Source organism: Nannobrachium achirus, assembly GCF_963921795.1.
Source record: "Nannobrachium achirus genome assembly, chromosome: 5".
Classification (NCBI taxonomy): Eukaryota; Metazoa; Chordata; class Actinopteri; order Myctophiformes; family Myctophidae; genus Nannobrachium; species Nannobrachium achirus.
The window spans coordinates 62,713,747-62,736,665 of NC_137814.1; the positions used below are offsets into that span (position 1 = coordinate 62,713,747).

The 22,919-nt window shown below is 39.8% G+C and overlaps 1 protein-coding gene across 1 annotated transcript; it reads left to right on the plus strand.

The window, feature by feature from the left end:
* Positions 1 to 4,763: 4,763 nt before the first annotated feature.
* Positions 4,764 to 19,010, plus strand: LOC308285254 (extracellular calcium-sensing receptor-like; the record flags this gene model as incomplete). The annotated part of the gene is made up of 9 exons (XM_080725972.1): positions 4,764 to 4,969; positions 5,644 to 5,938; positions 6,381 to 6,467; positions 10,900 to 11,169; positions 11,462 to 11,665; positions 12,378 to 12,653; positions 14,865 to 15,092; positions 15,177 to 15,300; positions 18,097 to 19,010. 9 exons carry the CDS (start codon positions 4,764 to 4,766, stop codon positions 19,008 to 19,010), a joined length of 2,604 nt encoding a protein of 867 aa, XP_080582098.1.
* Between the last annotated feature and the right edge of the window lie 3,909 nt (positions 19,011 to 22,919).

The following is a 22,919-nucleotide window of genomic DNA, read 5'->3' on the forward strand; positions in this document are numbered from 1 at the left end:
GTTGTTTACATCCATTACTGCATTGTTGTGATTTTCGGCCGGACCGCATAGACGATTTTCACCTCATAACGGCATCCCTGCGGTCATAGGCAAATCCGTTTATATAAACTTGATAAAAGTGCAAAATTCCACTTCAGCTCGTGTCCCCTGGTCTTCCAGTGTGTTCCTGTATAAACATTGATGACGTCATGACGCCAGCCTCCTAGAACCAGGCGTACGTGAGTGTGGTTGGGACAGTTCTCCTTTCCAACACTAGGGGCGTAGTTTTTTCAGTTTTTAAGGCAACTATAAACAGCGTATTGGATCGTCTCTTCATTCTCCAAGGATTTTCAACGCTTCTACATCTTCCCTTCCACCTCTATTCTTTTCTTAAACATTTGAGCAGTAATGGGGAATAATGAATGCATTGTCTGAAAGGAAGCTGAACAAAAACAAGTTGTACTACCTGTACAGAAAACATAACAATAAAGTACAACATTTTTTCACCATTCGATTTTGTGTTCCAAACCCATTTTATGTAAGTCTCTGTATGGCATATTCATTAGACATTGTTATTCATTGTTTTATGTGAATAGTCTATTCAGTCTATGGGTGTCTAGTTCTACAAAGCTTTGAGAGCATTCCTGCAATGTGCAATGACAATGAGCCTTCACCCTTTATAAAGGCAATAATAAATGTATATTGATTAGATAGCTTTCAAAGAGGAATAATAATAGTTTATCTATTTGAATTATTTAGACTTGTAAAGACATTTATAAAGGCAATAATAAATGTATATTGATTAGATAGCTTTCAAAGAGGAATAATATTGTAGCCTACATAGTTTATCTATTTGAATTATTTAGACTTGTAAAGACATTTTTTCCCCTATTTATCATATAAATGTTTGTGTATATATATATATATATATATATATATATATATATATATATATATATATATATATATTGTAATCATCCGGAAATTATATAGGCTACAATCCATTATATGTGCTACTACAATAATATTCATTTGGACTCTCTATGTAATGATTATCAACAACCTTTACTTCAACTTCTGAGAATATGGTAACATCTGTTTCTATGAGGAAGAGTATTTCTGAATAACAAATAGAAGTCAGATAGAATGTCACAGCAGTATACAATGAACTCCCTGGTTTGGCCATTAACAGGAAATGTCTTTCTTTGATTCCTCCAACAGAGGTAGACAAATACTTGGTTTATTCAAATAGGCTTACTGTCCAGAATCTTTGAGAAAATATGTGTTTCCATTTGGACAAATTTAAATTTAAATATAGCTGCAAGCAGCGATAAAGTGGCCAAGCCAGATAAAAGTAGGAAAGGAAAAAAGCAGCGGAAAAGCTGTAAAAGTAAGGAAAGTGGGAAAAGAAATCAAAGAAAAACTAGAAGCAGTGTTCTTCCGAAAACAGGTCTCCGGCAGGTCAGGTAGGTTTTTTTTGGCCTCCTGGTGGCTCTATAATAGGCCAAAGTGAAAAGGGTGCCACGTGTTCTTGGGCCTTTCACGGCAATCAGACGCTGCATGCGGGATTTGAGGCATTTTGTTCCAAAAGTATGTTATGCAAAAGTTGACCCGCTGGTTGCGCTATAACAGGCCAATGTGAGAAGGGTGGCATCTGTTCCTTGACCTAGTGGGAATTTGTGTGCAAAATTTCACGCATTTTGGATGAAATCTGAAGGAGTATTATGTGTTTTACCTACCATCGGCCTCCTGGTGGCGCTATAAAAGGCAAATGTGAAAAATGCAGGGCAAAGCTTTTTCCTTGGCCTCTGGGAAGTGCGCAAACAAAGTTTTACACTGATCGGTGGAGTAATAGGTAAAAACACAAATCGGCCTGTTATAGTGCCACCATGAGTCTGATTTGACACTTCTTCCTCGGCCTGGTGGGAATGTGCTTGCACAGGTTCATCAAAATTGCATGCTGTGTTCATGATTTGAGATTTTTTTTTTTTTTTTTTTAAACGCACCAAATCTGCAAAATGTGGAAGCCAATCTTAGCCAATCAGGATAGAATATGGCAAATGGGACAGATTCCTTTAGAGCACATGACTGTAGAGATACTGTCTACTAACTTCCTTGATTTTCAGACAAAATACGTTGGAGTACTGTTCAAAAATGTACACACCCAAACGATGCTACTCATATACTGAGTTAGCAATGCCCGGGATCATACCCATGACCTTGTGGTCCTAAGGCAATGAACCAAAGGTTTATATTTCTAAAAATCTACACAACTTGTATGCAAAAGATAAAGATGTATATTCTTTCTGTCAATGAATTGACCACTAACTATTCACCTGGACAGATTATGATATGATATGATATGATATGATATGATATGATATGATATGATATGATATGATATGATATGATATGATTTGTCATCCTTGGCCATCAAAACATAGGTGTAGACATCACATATTCTGTATTCAGTGTTGGGAAAGTTCACTTTCAAAATGAACTAGTTCAAGTTCAAGTTTAAAACTTCTAAAATGAAGTTATTTTTTTAACCATAATATGTTTTATACTTTTGGCTATTAAAAAAAAAGGGAAAACAAATGTTTAGACGTTGCTGCAAGCTATTATTTGTCAAGGTTATTGACACAGCCCATATAGAACGACACACAGCAATAATTTCATCCAACTTAACATTGAGGTGCCCACAATATTTAGGTGCCCAGTCTTCCTGCACCCTTATTGTGAAGGGCTGAAGGCAGAAGTTTCGAAACCTCGCGCACAGCATGTTTCCGCGTTGGTTAAAATAGCTGATCTACAAGCTCACGTCTCGTGGATGCGACACGTTGTGAGCTTACAGATCAGCTATTTTCGCTGTGCAACACACATACGACAAAGTATAGTCAGGCTTTACTTGCGAGTTGCGACTGCGAGACGTAACGAGGAGATTCACAGTGCTTCATGTGATGAAGCACCCAGCTGCAGAAAGCACCGCATATCAACGTTCGCGAGGAGCTGCTTGCAGTGCGTGCTATTGGAGCATGTGAATGAAAAGAGAGACGAGAGGACAGACGACCGCGGAGGCGCGGACCGCCGCATGAACGGCCGACGAACGCCGTTCACGGGCGTCAGAATGAACGCGTTCGACAATATCGTTCATCAAGCGAAAACAAAGAACGTTCAGTTCACGTTCGCCCAAAATATGAACGTGTTCATGAACGATCGTTCATTGAACAGGTTCGGGTACAACACTGTCTGTATCATCATGCTTGGTTCAGGAGTTATGATGCAAAATACATTATTTGGTAGGCCTATAATAAAATGTAAAGGATTGAAGAGATTTCTTCCAGATTAACTGCTCTAGCTCTGCTGCTGGCTCTGCACTGGCTCTGCAGTGTGTCGTCGGAGGCTGCAGTGAATTGGGTCTCCAAGGATAAGCCCCGGACATTTTTTTTAACGTTTTTCCCATCGGTTATTGACCGGACAAAGCCAGATGTTGGAGCTATAGCTGCTCAGAAATTGGACAGATCAGTCTTGATCAAATGGCTAATGTTTGAAGTGAGAGAGGTGGTGCGTGTGTGTTTGTGTGTGTGTGTGTGTGTGTGTGTGTGTGTGTGTGTGTGTGTGTGTGTGTGTGTGTGTGTGTGTGTGTGTGTGTGTACGCGCGTGGCTGTGTGTGTGTGTAGCAGTTCATTTCAGGGTTGCGTGTGTGTGTGTGTGTGTGTGTGTGCATGCACATTTGTGTGTGTGTGTGTGCGTGTGTGTGTGTGTGAGTGCGTGTGCAAAAGTGTGTTTTTTTTTGTGTGTGTGTGTGTGTGTGTGTGTGTGTGTGTGTGTGTGTGTGTGTGTGTGTGTGTGTGACGCAACAGCACCACTTGGTCCCCAGCGGTATTGCAGCATGCTCAGGCTACATACACGCATAGATAGTAACATAGTGATAGTATCATAGTAACAAAGCTACAAACACACTCATGCTTAGGAGTGGTGTGACCACCGCTCAAAAGTCAGCCTGATGGTGGTGCGACAAGCCAATTTGTCCAAAGGTTTTTTTGCTTGAGATCAGCTGCTCAGCCTGCTCACAGACAGACACACACACGGACTGACAAATGGACGGACAGGGGCAGCAACATAGTCTCGGCCACACCTTCGGCCTGTCGGAGACAATAACATATGAGAGTTCCTCACATTAACACATTAATATCAATCAATAATTTGATGACCTGCGGAGTCTCCGGTAGGAGACTTGTGGAGTGACTCCATGAATTCAAGGCTTCATGGGGTGTGTCATCTTTTGGGTGAACTATTCCTGTAAGTATTCCATTTTTGTAGTGCAAGTTCTGTAAGGTTGGGGGCTTTTTCAAGACGGGATACATTTTACATTCCCCATAATATATGACTGTTGCAACTACGATTTATAATGAACCTGCTGTTTTAAGTCAGCTGGTCACTGTCATTTAATTTCCCGATACAAACTGTTTCAAAAATTGCCTTTTTAATATAAATGATTTTCTAAACTCCATAATACATGACCAAAAGTGAATGAATATTGGCCAATATGAGATACTGTGTCAATCACATTATTTGTTTATGAGACATTTTATGTTAAGCACTGCCTCTACTCTACTTCCTCTGCCCAGATGGGTCGTGTGAAAGATTACGTAATGCCATAACGTGGCACAGGGGATGGCACAGCACTGTGTATAAAGTTGGACAATGTATTTAGAGACGGGTGTGTTAGACAGAGGAGGACAGTCATGAGGTCTTCTCTAGACACACACCTGCTTTCATACATGTACTTGACCTTGATATTGTTCTCTTCATTCTCTGCTTTGACTTCCTCACCTTCCTCTTCTTGTGAGTTACAGGAACAGTTTAATATGAACAGAATGTACAAGGCCGGAGATTTTATTCTGGGTGGCTTGTTTTATATCCACCTCTACTCTGTCTACTCTGAGTTGTCTTTCTCCTCCAAGCAACAGGAGCCCACTTGCTATGGGTAAGCATTAGGGGTGTAACGATATAGTAACTGAATCGAAAAATCGATTTTAATTTGCAATGATCTACTATATTGTATGCAAAAGCAAAACATCGTACCGTTTTGGCTTTGTATCGTATCGTATTGTTTTAAAATGCGGCAATCGGAATCGAATCGTTTTGCAATGCAAGTAATTGATCAAATAATTGAATTTTAAGAAAGAAAATTAAAAAGAGGAGTCTACAGCAATTATACTTTCCATTCCATATAGATACTCATGTTCTATCGATAAATGTGTGTAATCTGTGTGTTCATGTCAAGGTAGGTTTGTCCATATGTGTTGAAATATAATGTCCAAGGGTTTGCTAGATAATCACAGTGTTTACTTCCATAATAAGATTTTTTACACGTTTTACACTGATTTAATTTCTTTGCTAAATAGTTACTATATCAATTTTAAATCATTGAATCGAATTGTATCATATTGCCATGAATGAAATTGTCCATGTATCATATCGTTAACCATGTATTGATGTGTATCGTATCGCTGTTAAAATGGATCGTTACACCACTAGTAAGTATCACAAATACAATAGCAAGCAAGACCGTACCGTTGTTGATGATATAGTATCATAGGAGTAGTTGAAGTATTTTTCTACCAAGACATGTTTGCTTACAGTGGAATTCTCTGTTAGATTTGACATTGAAGGCTTCAGGTTTGCACAGACAATGGCTTTTGCCATTAATGAGATCAACAGAAACAGCAGCCTACTACCCAATGTGACTCTGGGATATAGTCTCTATGACACCTGTCAGACGCTTGGAATTGCATTCCGTGCAGCATTGTCATTGGTCACTGGGAGAGAGGAGCAGTTTCAGTTGGATGAGAGATGTGTTGGCTCCCCTCCAGTGCTAGGAATTGTGGGTACTGCGTCCTCAACTAGTTCTATTGCTATTGCGAGAATATTAGGTTTATACAGAGTGCCCGAGGTGAGTATTCTACTTGAACCCCATTTCACTACAATATTGCATGCTTATTGTTATGTTCTCATATTATAAGTAAGCCTTGCCCAGCCATGAGGCCCATAGGGAAAAGAGCCTATCTCCTGTTTATGTAGCGTGAGGCAGCTTCATGTACAAGAACACCCCCTGGACATGACGCTAGTCAGTCGCAGGGACTCATCCCCACAATTCAACCCTTGATGCTGAGTGCCAAGCTGGGAAGCACTCGGTGCCATTTTTCAGAGTATTTGGCATGACCCGGCCGGGGATCGAACCCCAACCTCCCAGTTTCAGGGCAGACACTCTAACCACAATGCCACTAAGCTTGTTCTCATATTGCCATATGCTCATATTCTCTGTTTGCAGAGAAAATCTATTTTGTTAAATAGATTTTGTATTATTAGAGAACGGATGTGTTGTACCTTTTCAGGTCAGTTACTTTGCCACCTGCTCCTGTCTGAGTGACCATCACCAGTTCCCATCCTTCTTTAGAACGATCCCAAGTGACGCTTTTCAGGTTAATTTCTTTGGACTTTAGATCTGTTGCTATATAGTAGTACAGCGTTTCTCAAACCTTTTCATGTCAAGGACCCCTAAGGGCCAATGCATACTCCACTTTTAGAGACAAATTTATTTCTGTTCGGTTCGGGGAGTCACACAATCATGGTGGCAACGAACAGCCGAAAGACGTCATATTGTAGTTTAGAGTGTTGGCTCTAAAAGCGGAGTAGGAGTATGCATCGGCCCTAAAGTATTTGGCCATGGAATCTGAAAATATTTTGTGCCAGGGACCTCCATACAAGATTTGTGTTTCCAAAATATTTCAAAACCGTCCCATTTTCTTCCAAGATTTGTTTATTTATTTAATAGTCAATGGTGTCCCCTGACCCCACTTTGAGAATTGTAATGTACATGTTCCACACACTTGACAAATACCTCCCTTTGTGTAATAAGACATTGCATCATCTCTGATTTGATTGTTAGTATTACTACTAGTAAGGGGATTTTATAAGATTTGACCAATCTGCAAAGTAAATCGTTACCAAGAAATTTCTTCACCAATGTGTTTCTAAAGGTGTGTAATAATATTTACTAAAAGGTTGAAATTCATCTCCTGGGGGAAACCTCATAAAAAAACTGATTTGTGTTTGTGTCCCATTAATTTACTATAGGCCTACAGGAAAAAAAAACACAAAAAATAAATATGCTTTAAGTAACATGTGAGGGGTCAAACTAGGGGTTTTTCATGATGCTGAATCCATTGCAAGCATTTGTTTTGCACGAAAAACATTCCTTGGGCTAAAATCGGACCCACAAAACGATGGTTTAGAGATGAATCATCACTTTTCACCGTTTTGTGGGGGCCATTTGTCGCCCATGGAATGTTTTTTGTGCAAAACAATGCTTGCAATGGATTCAGCATCATGAAAAACCCCTAGTTTGACCCCTCACATGTTACTTAAAGCATATTTATTTTCTGTGTTTTTTCCTGTATAGTAAAGTTAATGGGACATAAACACAAATCATTTTTTTATGAGGTTTCCCCCAGGAGTTGAATTTCAACCTTTTAGTACATATTATTACACACCATTAGAAACACATTGGTGAAGAAATTTCTTGGCAACGATTTACTTCGCAAATTTTCTTATGTTCCCCTTACTATACTGCTGCTGCTGCTGCTGCTGCTGAAGGTCTTTTCTATTGATGGCATCAAACAAAAAGTTTATCTAAACCTTTTCTGTTGTGGAATCTGTGAAGGAGATTCACTATTTGAATAATCTAGCCTAAGCAATCAATTTGAATTTCAATGATCAAACTATTTTACTTTCAATGATCAAACTATATCGGTAGGCTTATGTAAAGTTGAAAGTTTGTTTATTTGACAGGGACCGTACTCATTAATCGACATGTCAGTTTTTCACTTCAATGTAAATGAGCCAGAGTTAGCCGTAGGCTAATTTTCATCTGCAGTCCCTGGACCCCCCTTGGTGGTGATCAAGAAAAAATGTACTATAGTCATAAAACTTCATTCTATTGCAGTAAGTTATAGCATAAACCCAATTTCCAAACATTCCAATTTCTGACTTTTTGGCCAAATGTCAGATCAAACCATAGATTTAAAACATAAGCAGCAACATATTGTTTAACCCTTAAGTTCTGTTCGGGTCATTTTGACCTGTTTTACATTTACATTTGAAAGAAAAAGGTTGAAGTTTATATTTTTCCACCTGAAACTCACTGGCCTTACAGATTCTTCTGTGATAAACATGTACAAAAACCTTTTTGCACTACACCCATGCTACAACCCCTCATTTGTTTTACCCTCTAATGACTTTGTCTCAATTCCAAACAATCCAAATGATAGAAATGGTCAAATAAACCGTGAACTTAGAGTTGAAGCATCTGGCAAGAGAAAGCGCTGTTCATTGTATCCTACAACAGCAGACAGGAAGACAGACTGCTTGCAGGAGGTGCAAGAAACTCATAATGTGCCTCACATGCAGTCTGTGTTTGTGAAGCATGTGCTTCCTAGTGTATACATACATTCATATGTGACATTAATAATCAATCTTTATTTCAGACTCAGGTCCATATAACATAGAAATGACAAAACATAAAACATAAAAACGGTAACAACATAAAAATAAAATCATTAAAAAATTACAAAGGTCAGATAAAAGAGAATAATAAATATATGCTCACAGTCTGTAGAGGCTATTACGCCAATGTCTCCTGAGCATGGACGAGAACCGATTGGAACACTTCACAGGGTTAGTTAAGATCACAATGATACCGTTTTCAGACTCTTCTAGACGACGCATACATTTATACATTAAGTTTCTTAACAGGGCTTGACAAGTAGGCACCCCCAAGTTAACAAACAGCTGGCTGGCACTGTGCCATCTTGGTACCCTAACCAGTAACCTTAATGCGTCATTGTAAGCCACCTTTAACTTCTGCATACTGCTAGCCTTGTAATTGCTCCACAAGTGGGCAGTATACAAAGGTGTACAGAATGCTTTAAAAAGTGATACCTTGACATCTACAGAGCACTTGTGAAATTTACGCATTAACATGTTTGCCTGGGCATACAGTTTGCAACGTTGTCTATGGATGTCTTTGTCATCAGAGAGATCGTCAGAGATATGATGACCGAGATACTTAATCTCTTTGCATACTATAAGAGTATTGTTACTGAGGATAAAATTAGGGAAAACAGCCCTTTTATCATCTCTACTATGCACAATCAGGATGCTAATCTTCTTGGCATTATACTTAATATTAAAATCTGTGCCATACTGGGAACAAATCCTCAGAAGCAACCCTGCACTATACGGGGAAAAGATTACCAAATCATCCGCATACATGAGATGGTTGACAGCTATATTGCCATTGACACAGCCAGTTCTACAGAGGTTCAAATCCCTTGACAGATCATCCATGTACAGATTAAATAAAAAAGGGGACAAAATCCCACCTTGTTTCACCCCATTACGAACAAGAAAGTGTTCAGACATTGTATTACCCCATTTCACCTGCGTTGTCTGATGTGCATACCAAAATGCTAAAATTCTGATTATGTACCTAGGTACCCCTCTTTGGCACATTTTATCAAACAGCTTGTAGTGATTCAGTCTGTCAAATGCTCGAGACGCATCAATAAAACATAAAAACATAGTGGAATTTTGATTCCTATACTTTGATATAATGTCTTTTAAAGCATAAATACACATATCTGTGCCGTGTTTTCTTTTAAAACCAAATTGGTTGTCCAATATGGTAACATACATCTCCAGCCTGTTCAACAGAAATGGACGATGGCAGGGACATTTTACTGTTGTTTAACAACTTGACCTCTTGCCAAAAATCAACTCAGCTATTGTTGCGCAGCTTTCTGGCAAGTGAGTCAGCCCTCATACTATCTTACTACTCTTGTTTTTTATGAATATATTATGAATATATTATTTTATATATATATTTTATGAAATTATGAATGTAAATATATTTAATGTGTGTTCCCATGTTCATATGTGTTTAGTTCTTATTGTACATGAATTTCAGCTATCAGTTTAAAACGCCTAGCTCTTTCAGTGTTTAATGTGATATAGTAAAGCATAAAAGCAAACACATATATATATCATATGAATTGTTTGGAATTGAGACAAAGTCAATGTATGATGATGATTTGTTAAGTTAAAATTTATATTAGTTTTTTTTTAAACAAATTTCCCCCGGGTCAAAATGACCCGAACAGAACGAAGGTGTAGTGAATCTGAACAGAACTTAATGTGACTTGTATCATATATTCAATACTCACCATAATTATTTATTTGTTTTATATTTTGGTTGTATTTTGACAATTTTTTAACTTTCTTATATTGTACTGTGAAATGTATTAATGTTTTGTAATGGATTTTTTTTTTATCTCTGTGGACCCCAGGAAGAGTAGCTGCTGCTAAGGTAGTAGCTAATGGGGATCCAAATAAACAATAAACAATCTAAAGTTGAGACACCTTGCAAATAATATTTTTTTATCGATACTAAGAACTTCTTGTAAACAGCAATGTTAAAACAAGAGGGGTTTAATGACTTTACGCCATATAGGCCTAACTGTATTCAGTATCATATCTATAATGCGTGGAATCTCTGCATGCCTGTCAAGGTGTGAGATTGTTCAAATTTGGTCGAATAAAATGTGAATCATAGTTTACTTAGTTATACCCATGGCAATTATTTTGTCCCTTAAAGACAAATCCTCTACTACACTTATACATTACACACAGATAGATGTAATGGATAGGTTACTGAATCGTATTTAAATAATGTTATCATATAGTATCGCTGTCAATGAACGATTATTGTCCATATATCGCCAACCTTGTATTGTGACGTGTATTGTATTGTATTGTATTTTCACACCCCTACTAAGGATGTATCCCTCCAACCAGGTACGAGCTATGCTCCAGATTATGAGGCGGTTCAGGTGGACCTGGGTAGGAATGCTGCTGATTGATAATGACTATGGACACAATGCTGCCAGATCCTTACAGTCTGAGCTGGACCAGTCTGGTTCGGCTTGTCTAGCGTACATGGAGGTTGTGCCTATAGATTCTGACCCAGATGAACTTCAGAGGATTGTCACTGTCATGAAGAAATCCACAGCTCGCGTCGTCATTGCATTTGTGTTTGAGAGCCGTATGTCTAAACTACTGGAGGAGGTTAGGTTTAAGATGCATTCAGTGATGTAAAGTAACTAAGTACATTTACTAAAGTACAGTACTTAAGTACACATTTGAGGCATTTTAAATTTCGAATACTTGCACTTGTGGCACACACGTACTGCGATCGGTGCTTAGTTTGTAGGTGTGTGGCCCTATCTGCCTTTGTACTGTCGGCCAGAAACAGACGGCACTGAACGCAGTACTTGCACGCTCTGCTGGTGCAAGTAACTATTAATAAGCATTCCATCGGCTTCAATGGTAATTTACTATATTCTGTTCAACACAATAGGTGATAAAGCAGAATGTTACAGGTCTGCAATGGATGGCCAGTGAGTCCTGGTCAACATATACTGGACTCCAGACTCCTCACTTCATGCCATACCTGAGAGGAACCCTGGGTGTCGCCATTCGTCGTGGAGAGATAACAGGTCTCAAGGACTTCTTAAAGAAAATACATCCTGACAATGACCATGAAAGCAATGAAAATAGCATTGTGAGATTTCTGTTTCATTTTGTATTTAACCCTTAAGTGCTGTTCGGGTCATTTTGACCCGTTTTACATTTTCATTTGGAAAAAAAAGGTAGAAGTTAAAAATGTTTCCACCTGAAACTCACTGGCCTTAAAGATTCTTCTGAGATGAACATGTAAAAAAAATATTTTTGCACTACACCCATGCTACACCCCCCTCATATTTTTTGAACCTTAAGTGCTGTTCGGGTCATTTTGACCCGGAAGCACAGAAATACACAGTATTATGCCAAAACACAGACACACAGTCACCCCCACTTCTAACACCCCCCTTCCGAAGCCCCATTCCGAACCCTCCCCCCCTTCCTATAAGCATGAGCAATATTGCCCAGTATTAAATGAAGTAGTTTTTTTTACATGGATTTCAGCTAAATCAGTAAAAACGCCTAGCTCTTTCAGTGTTTAATGTGATATAGCAAAGCAGAAATGCAAACATTTACCAAATATATCATATGAATTGTTTGGTATTGAGTCAAAGTCAATGTATCATGATGATTTGTTAAGTTAAAATTTATATTAGTGTTGTTTTTTTTAAACCAAATATCCACCGGGTCAAAATGACCCGAACAGAACGAAGGTGTAGTGAATCTGAACAGAACTTAAGGGTTAAGCTGCAATTTAACACTGTGATGTCTGTTTTACAAGGTTTATTTAAGTCTTAATTGTGTTTCCTCAGGTGAGGCGGTTTTGGGAGATCACATTTCAGTGTAAGTTTGCACCCCTTCCATCAGAGTGGGTGGTTGCTGGTGGAAGGGTGTGTACTGGACAAGAGGACCTAGGAACAGTAGAAACATCACTGTTGGATGTGTCTGACCTCAGACCAGAGTATAATGTGTACAAGGCTGTGTATGCTCTGGCCCATGCCCTCCATGACATGTTGCAATGTGTGCCAGGAAGAGGGCCTTTCATTGGGGACAGCTGTGCCAGTTTGCAGACAATACAGCCATGGCAGGTGAATTATTAATTCATAATTTGAAAAATGCAGTACTCACTTGTGGCGTTTCCATAAAGCCTCTTAATGCGCATTAAGGCTTTTGTGCTTAAATCTTTTAATGGAAACACAAAATTCGAATAAACTTTAATTATCCGCAAAAGCTTTTATGCGAGGTGGATTTTGAGGCTTTATTGAACAAAAAAAAAACGTAATGCACATTAGTGCAAAACACGAAGCGAATACATTTTGAGTGAAATGCATTGAACTTGCATGATATCAATTTGGCTGAAGGAAGCTACCAATACCGATCATAGCTTGGCCCAGTGGATGCAAAATGTAGATTTAAAAAACTCACTCGTTGATTCACTCGTACAACAAAATGTGTTTTACTTAAAAAAGAAAATGCTTCTCAGGTCAAATATCGATGTGCGATTAAAATGCGATTAGGCTAATTGCGATTAATTAATCACAGAGCCTGTGATTAATTAGATTAAAATGTTTAATCGCATCCCAGCCCTAATATATATATATATATATATATATATATATATATATATATATATATATATATATATATATGGCTGGATACAGGTGTCACCGGTATATCACACATTGATTCATTACCGACAGTGACTGGAGCAGCCGCGTGACTGGCAGCTCAGAAACACACACACAGTCATAACCACTGCAGCACCAGATCTAAATGTTCATTTTGGAGGCATATTGACTTATTCTGTTGTGTCTTGTGTGAGATCTTCATTTTATTGGATATTAAAATAATGACGCAAGTCTTTGGATAGAAGAAACATGAAATAATGTAACAATATGTAAAACAATAAAATAATAATATTCTCCCTGTTATTTGTGCTCCCTTAGTGGTTGTGACCCTAGGCAACCACTTATATTGCTTATGCCAGGAACAGTTGTAAAGTAATACTAATCGCCTTGGTGAGATTGATGTTTATCAGTGCATATGCCCATAACGGTTCCCAACGTTGTGGCATCAGGGCCCATTTAATATACTAGAAGCTGGGCCGCCCTTTGGGCGGCCCAGCATCTAGTCAGCGACCTGGCCAACTCGGAACAATGTAAATAGGGAATGAATGCCCCGCCCTTTAATGCAAACCCCATTATACCTGTTTTCATAGGACCCGTTTTGACCATCTGTCTGCCTGTGTCCATTTATGCCCATATATGGAGATATCTGTATCTGTCTGTATGTCTGTAAGCGTCCATTTTATGTCCATATATGGAGATCACTGCAGTTATAGTTCTGGGTCCATTTTATGCCCATATATGGAGATATGTGTCTATCTGCGTCCATTTTATGCCCATATATGGAGTATCTGTCTGTGCCTCCAACTGTGTTGCAGACACAGTGCCGGTTCCCCCTTTAATGCAAACCTCATTATACCTGTTGTCATAGGACCCGTTTTGAACATCTGTTTGCCTGTGTCCATTTATGCCCATATATGGAGATATCTGTATCTGTCTGTCTGCGTCCATTTTATGCCCATATATGGAGATCTTTGACCATCTGTTTGCCTCTGTCCATTTATGTCCATATATGGAGATATCTGTATCTGTCTGTCTGCAATCCATTTTATGCCCATATATGGGGGCATTCATTTTATGCCCATATATAGAGAACGCGCGTGCCCGTGGGACGAACGCCCATATATGGAGAACGCGCGTGCCTGTGGGACGAACGGTTCTCGAGATACGCGGATTACATACATACATACACACTCACAGAGATTTTTTGTTGACTCATGTGGCGTACGTGATGTCAGAGCCTTTTATGAAGTGATGTCACAATGAGTCAGAGCTTTCGCCGATTTCCTCCGCCAGCCTGATGTCAACAATCAACCCCGCATAAGGAGATTCCGAACGTTTCGCGCCGGTTCGGGAAAACCGCGCGTCGGGTCGGGTCGAGACCCGGCACTGCACTCCGTGCCGCGGCGGGGAACGCGCGTGCCGAATCTGAATCCGGTGGGACGAACGGTTCTCGAGATACGCGGATTACAGACACACAGACAGACAGACAGACAGACACACACGCAGAGACTTCTCGCATTTATATATATATATATGTATATATATATATATATATATATATATATATATATATATGTGTGTGTGTGTGTGTGTGTGTGTGTGTGTGTGTGTGTGTGTGTGTGTGTGTGTGTGTGTGTTTATATACATGTTTTTCATCATCACACTTTCTAGCTTGTCTATTACCTGGAAAGGGTCAACTTCACCACGTCATTTGGTGATGATGTATCATTTGATGAGAATGGTGATCCTTTACCAATCTATGATGTCATGAACTGGGTGTGGCTTCCTGATGGAAGCATGAAGGTTCACAATGTGGGTGTGGTCAAGAAGTCAGCCTCCGGAGATGAAGAACTCATCCTTGATGAAGACAAAATCTTCTGGAGCTTTGAAACCAAAAAGGTCACTTTGGCGTTCTAAAACGACTAATATTGAACTCATGGTGTAATTCAGACTGAAACTGATCATTGTTACTTTCCTCTGTAGCCTCCTCGGTCAGTGTGCAGTGAGAGCTGTTCTCCGGGAACCCGTGTGGCCAGAAGGAAAGGAGAACCTGTCTGCTGCTTTGACTGCATTGGTTGTTCTGAGGGAGAGATCAGCAATCAGACAGGTTGGTTCATGGATTGGGTTTATTTGGGGCTAGCACAGAAAATACTTATTTTCATCGCCGTCCTCTGGACTGGACATACAGTATAAACACTGTAAATTGAGTATACAATCCAAACAATCCAAGAGTTATTGTCTCCGCCAGGCATAGGGGCGTGGCCGAGACTATGTTTTTCACCCTGTGCGTCTGTGTGTCCGTCTGTCTGTCTGTAAAAAGATAATCTCCGGCACCGCTGACACGATAGATGTGAAACTGTGCACACACACACACACACACACACACACACACACACACACACACACACACACACACACACACACACACACACACACACACGCACACACACACACACACACACACACACACACACACACACACACACACACACACACCATGGGTGCCAGAGCAGAACCTCTGCCCCAAATTTTCATTTGACATTGGCCTGTTATAGTGCCACCAGAAGGCAGATGTTTGCAACATTCATTTTTGATTGTCCTATTACTCCTAGAGATTTTGTCCAAACATCATGCAAAACGGTAAACATTATCTCTATAGTCATGTGATCAAGACGGAACTGTCCGATGTTTCATATATATAAGTATATATATATAATATTCCCGCAAATTTCTGCATGTAATAACTGCTGCACGATTTACGCCACCCGCACAATATATACATCAAAACCAGGGGTGTTGTTGCCTGGATTATTCATGAAGCTTTCCCGGAAGAGAAAGATCCCATGATTGGCTGCTAGTTTGCGATGTTTTCCCCCCGCGAGGTACCAAAAAGATTTGTTCTCCACTGGACCCCATTCATTTTCATCTTTGATTTTCTAACCTTAATAAACATCGTCATAAATACTTTATGGTCCCTGTCACTAGTGAAAAAACTGCCTTTCAATTACCATGATATGCGTTTTGAGCAAATATGGTCCCATGTATGTAAAATTTGAAGATAAAGTTGCGGGGGGCGTGGCCAACTAAACTGATACCAGCCGGCTGTGTTCTTCTTCGTGTGCTGTATTTCGGGAGGCTCCGACCACATTCTCACATGTATCCCTGCGGTTGCACGTGACCGTTGGCAGCCAACAGCATTCCTTATGATTCCTGGGGTACCATTCAAACAATGATGGCGACACCCATACAGCGTAATAAAAAAAGCTTAATTTTCGTGGCATTGATACCAATGGCTTCGCATCGTCCATATTTCTTTTACAGTCTATGATCAAAACGTGCGGCTTGGCCGGAAATAGGTTGCTATTACTTTTCTTTCCAATCCGCGTTACCCTGGCAACGTAATTCGCAAAAAACTACGCCCAAATCCCCATTGACTTTGAATGGGGGACTCAAAAAATAAAATAAAAAATAAAATAAACTTTGGCGCCACATTACTCTGGCTTACTTTTGCCTAGCTAAGTGATTTAAACTTTAAAACGCTCACAAGACTTTGGACTTTTTCCGGCCAATAGGGATGAGCTGTAATTGATTAAGCCCTGCCCATTTTTTTATGTATATTTGACTTTAGGTCTAGCACTCCATTGAGAAAACCATTGCTGATGCGCACCTTCTTTTTCTTATATACCCTGCCCATCTGTATTCCTATTGGCTGGGCTTTAAACAGCCATAACTCCAGTTCACAGCATGGTACCGTCTTGAAACTTGGTGTCTGGACTTAAATGGCTAATAGGGACTTATTACTTAAGCCCCGCCCCCTCTTAAGCCCCACCCCTATATTCCTATTGGCTGAGCTTTAAACAGCTATAACTCCAGTTTGCAGCATGGTACCATCTCGAAACTCGCTGTGTGTACTTAAACAGCCAATAGGAATGAATTGTAATTGCTGAAGCCCCACCCCTCTCTTCCTATTGGCTGAGCTTTAAACAACCATAACTTCAGTTTGCAGCATTGTAGTGTCTCGGAATTTGGTGTGTGTATTTACATGGCCAATAGGAATGATCTATAATTGCTTAAGCCCCGCCCCCTCTGCCTTCCTATTGGCTGGGCTTTAAACATCTATACCTCCACTTACTGCTTACTGCTCTCAAACTTGGTGGGTTGACCAACAGTCCTAACCGCTACTTCCGCTAATGCTGAAGCTAAAGCTAAAATACTAATGATAATGTTTAAAATGCTAATGCTAACAAATGCAAACAAATGCTAATGCAAAAAAAAGCTAATGCTAATGTTAATGCTAAAATGCTAATGCTAACAAATGCTAATGTTAAAAATGCTAATGCTAATGTTAATACATGCTAATGCTAATGTTAGAAATGCTAATGCTAATTAGAAATGCTAATGTTAGAAATTCTAGTGCTAGCTAATGCTAAAAATGCTAATGCTAGCTAATGCAAAAAAAAATAATGCTAATGCTAAAATGCTAATCCTAGCTAATGCTAAAAATGTTAATGCAAATGCAAAAAATGTTAAAAACTAAATGTTAGATGCTAAAGCTAATGCTAATAGAAATACTGATGCTAAAATGCTAATGTTAAAAATTCTAATGCTATTGCTGATGTTAATGTTAATGCTAAAAATGCTAATGCTAACACCAACCGCTACACAAGGTTGCACACACTTAGCGAGCTGCAGGCACACTTAAAAAAAATCTATTTTATTTTCTTTTTCGTTCATTCATTCATTTACTTTCTCTGTGGATTTAATTTCACAATCTCAGTGAAATGTGGTTACCTTGCCAACATGATTTTCCTGCAAAACAACAAGGGATATAGCAGTTTAGGTTATCTTTAAAATAATACAGTACTTTCCTTGTCTGTCACTTTAACCTTGCCGTCTTTGTTAGATTCCACAGAGTGCACCAGTTGTCCAGAGGACTTCTGGTCCAGTCCCCAGCGTGACCACTGTGTTCCCAAGAGCCTGGAGTTCCTCTCCTACCATGAGGCCCTGGGAATCACCTTGACAACCATCTCATTGATAGGCACGCTTATCTGTGCCGTTGTCCTGGGAATCTTCATCTATCATCGAGACACACCCATGGTCCGCGCCAACAACTCAGAACTCAGCTTCCTTCTTTTGCTGTCACTGATGCTGTGTTTCCTGTGTTCTCTTCTGTTCATTGGTCGTCCCAGACTCTGGACTTGTCAGCTGAGACATGCAGTGTTTGGGATCAGTTTCGTCCTGTGTGTTTCCTGTATCCTGGTAAAGACTATGGTGGTGTTGGCCGTGTTCAAGACCTCCAAGCCTGGAGGAGCAGACATTATGAAGTGGTTTGGTGCTGTGCAGCAGAGAGGAACCGTTCTGGCTCTTACTTCCATCCAGGGAATTATCTGCATAGTCTGGCTTGTCTCTGCCTCACCAACTCCTCATAAAAACACACAATACAACAGTGATAAGATAGTCTATCAGTGTGATGTGGGATCAACAGTTGGTTTTGCAGTGTTACTAGGTTATATTGGTTTACTGGCACTCCTCAGTTTCATCCTAGCATTCATGGCAAGGAATCTTCCAGACAACTTCAATGAAGCCAAGTTAATCACTTTCAGCATGTTGATCTTCTGTGCCGTGTGGATAGCCTTCATCCCAGCATATATCAGCTCTCCAGGCAAATATGCAGATGTAGTGGAAGTATTTGCAATTTTAGCATCTAGTTTTGGTTTATTGATGGCAATATTTGGCCCAAAGTGTTATACCATCCTGCTGAGACCTGAGAGAAACACCAAGATGTCCATCATGGGGCGTGGTGCCACCAAGACATAGCTAACATTAGCATTTGTAACATTAACACATTAGCATTAACATTTGTTAGCATTAGCATTTGTTAACATTAGCATTACAATTACCATTTTTAACATTAGCTTTTTAAGCATTAGCATTTGTTATCATTAGAATTTTTTTAGTATTAGCATTTTTACCATTAGCATAGGATTACCGGAAATAGCGGTTAGCATTAGTGGTTAGCCGTTGGGGCTGTGGGACCACCCATCAAGTTTGAGACCAGTAACGTCTTTGGAAGTGGAATTATGGTCAAATAAAGCTTCGGCCAATCAGAAGAGGAGACGGGGCTAAATTAAACCAATTAAGGTGAAGAACTCTGAAACAAGTCAAATGACACCACCCACAAGTTTGTACGACAAACGGTTGATGAGTTACAGCCAAATAAAGTTTTGACCAATCAGAAGAGAGGGAGGGGCTAAGTTAAACCAATTAAGGTGAATGACTCTGAAACAAATCAAATGACACCACCACCAAGTCTGTAAGACAAACGGTTGACGAGATAAAGCCAAATAAAGCTTCGACCAATCAGAGGAAGAGACGGGGCTAAGTTAAACCAATTAATGTGAAGAACTCTGAAACAAGTCAAATGACACTACCCACAAGTTTGTACGACAAACGTTTGATGAGTTATAGCCAAATAAAGTTTCGACCAATAAGAAGAGGGGCGGGGCTAAGTAAAAATCAATTAAGGTGAATGACTCTGAAACAAATCAAATCACAACACCACCAAGTTTGTACGACAAACGGTTGATGAGTAATAGCCAAATAAATGTTCGGCCAATCAGAAGAGGGGGTGGGCTAAGTAAAACTAATTAAGCAGAAGGACTCTGAAACAAGTCAAATGACACCACCCACAAGTTTGTACGACAAACGGTTAATGAGATAAAGCCAAATAACGTTCCGGCCAATCAGAAGAGGTGGCGGGGCTAACCCTGCAAGGCCCAGCGTTGCTTTTTGGCAACATTTTTTAAATCATTTTTCAAAAAATGTTTTAATTAGTTTTCCTGTTCTTTTTTCACATTAACATCACAATTAAATCCTATTGTTTAGTATTACAATGCCATTGGCCACGATATTTGCATATAAATACCCCCCACAGAGACTGACATTCACCAATTAAGGTGAAGAACTCTGAAACAAGTCAAATGCCACCACCCACAAGTTTGTACGACAAACGTTTGATGAGTTAGAGGCAAATAGAGGAACAATCAAGTTTCGACCAATCAGGAGAGGGGGCGGGGCTTTAAAACTTTAAAATGCTCACAAGACTTTGGACTTTTTCTGGCCAATAGGGACGAGCTGTAATTGATTAAGCCCCGCCCCCTCTGTATTCCTATTGGCTGGGCTTTAAACAGCGATATCTCCAGTTCACAGCATGGTACCGTCTTGAAACTTGGTGTCTGGACTTAAACGGCCAATAGGGACTTATTGCTTAAGCCCCGCCCCCTCTTAAGCCTACCCCTATATTCTTATTGTCTGAGCTTTAAATAGCCATATCTCCAGTTTGCAGCATGGTACCGTCTCGAAACTCGCTGTGTACTTACATGGCCAATAGGAATGATCTCTAATTGCTTAAGCCCCACCCCCTATTGGCTGGGCTTTACACAACCATAACTCCACTTCCCAACACGTTACTGGTCTCAAACTCGGTGAGTGGTCCCACAGTCCCAACGGCTAAATTCTAATGCTAACCACTATTTCTGCTAATGCTAAGCTAAAAAGGCTAATGCTAACACATGCTAATAAATGCTAATGCTCTTCCTATTGGCTGAGCTTTAAACACCCTTAACTCCAGTTTGCAGCATTGTACTGTCTCGGAATTTGGTGTGTGTACTTACACGGCCGATAGGAATGATCTGTAATTGCTTAAGCCCCGCCCCCTCTGCCTTCCTATTGGCTGGGCTTTAAACATCCATAACTCCACTTCCCAACACGTTACTGGTTTCAAACTCGGTGGGTGGTCCCACAGTCCCAACAGCTAACCGATAATGCTAACTGCTACTTCCACTAATGCTAAGCTAAAATGCTAATCCTAATGTTAACAAATGCTAATGCTAACTAATGCTAATGCTAAAAATGCTAATACTAACAAATGCTAATGTTAAAAATGCTAATACTAACAAATGCTTATGTTAAAAATGCTAATGCAAAAATGTTAATGCTAATGTTAGAAATGATAATGCTAGCTAATGCTAAAATGAATGCTAATGTTAACAAATGCTAATGCTAACTAATGCTAATGCTAAATTTTAGAAATGCTAAAACAAAGCCATCACATCATCACCCCACAATGAAGGACCGTCCCTAAGCCTCTGGATTGGTGTTTTATTTGTGTTGTTTTACTCTTGTTGTTTCCATCCAGTTTTAGCAATGGAAGCTGAGCGATTACATCATTCTCGAAGGAAGTGTTTAGGGACTCACTGGTAATTCTCCAGGTGCTAATGTTGAAAGAACCAGCCTGTTGTTTGCTACCACTAACAACATTTTAGAGAAATGAATAAATATTTAATGTATAAAAGCATAACATTATGAATAAAATGTTCATACAAGGCACATATGCGGGGGATATTTGTTTAAAAAACAACACTAATATAAATTTTAACTTAACAAATCATCATCATACATTGACTTTGTCTCAATTCCAAACAATTCATATGATATTTATGGTAAATGTTTGCATTTATGCTTTGCTATATCACATTAAACACTGAAAGAGCTAGGCGTTTTTACTGATAGTTGAAATTCATGTATAACAAGAGCTGAACACATATGTGGACATGGGAACACACATTAATGTCAAATATGAATGTACACTTGTATGTATACACTAGGAAGCAAATGCTTCACAAACGCAGACTGCATGTGAGGCACATAATGAGCTTCTTGCACCTCCTGCAAGCAGTCTGTCTTCCTGTCTGCTTTTGTAGGACACACTGAACAGTGCTTTCTCTTGCCAGATGCTTCAACTCTATGTTCACTGTTCATTTTACCATTTCTATCATTTGGATTGTTTGGAATTGATACACAGTCAATGTATGATTATGATTTGTTAAGTTAAAATTTATATTAGTGTTGTTTTTTAAACAAAATATCCCCTGGGTCAAAATGACCCGCGAACAGCATTAGCGGGTCAACAAAAATGACGGGGGTGTAGCATGGGTGTAGTGCAAAAATATATTTTTACATGTTAATCACAGAGGAATCTTTAAGGCCAGTGAGTTTCAGGTGGAAAAAATATAAAATTCTACCTTTCTGTAAAACGGGTCAAAATGACCTGAACCGAACTTAAAGGTTAAATCGGCCGCATGCAGCAGCTGTCCTGCCTTGCTACTGCGGTTTTCCCAACGACCCCAAGCGTAACGGTGGGGGCGCTCTGCGCGGTCCAAGTGAACACAGCGAAGCGCTCCACTGGCCCCCACCATTGTGCTTAGGTTCATTGGAAAAACCGTGGTCCCCACTGTCGTGCGACTCGAGTCCGACTCTTCAACTCGAGTCGCCATCTCTGGTAACGTGTCATAGAGTAGCGAAGCCGTGATGTCTCGCGTTCATCCCTTGGTTCCCGGAAGTAATTTCTCTATGGAGATGAACATTGAGTTGTACATGACCTCATTAAATGCTCCTGTACAATAACACCAACTTGTGGTCAAAAGAGTAAATTCCAGGGCTAAAGTGTAACATGCACAAACAGATTGAAACATTGTTGCCTTCCACTATGCCCTAAAAGAATAATGGGGAAAAACAAATATCAATACCTTCACGTGGGGGGGAAAGAAAATATTGATAAAAGCAATGGCATTTATAAACCGCGAGGGCACGCACGCACGCACGCATGCACGCACACACACACACACACACGCACACGCACACGCACACACACACACACACACACAC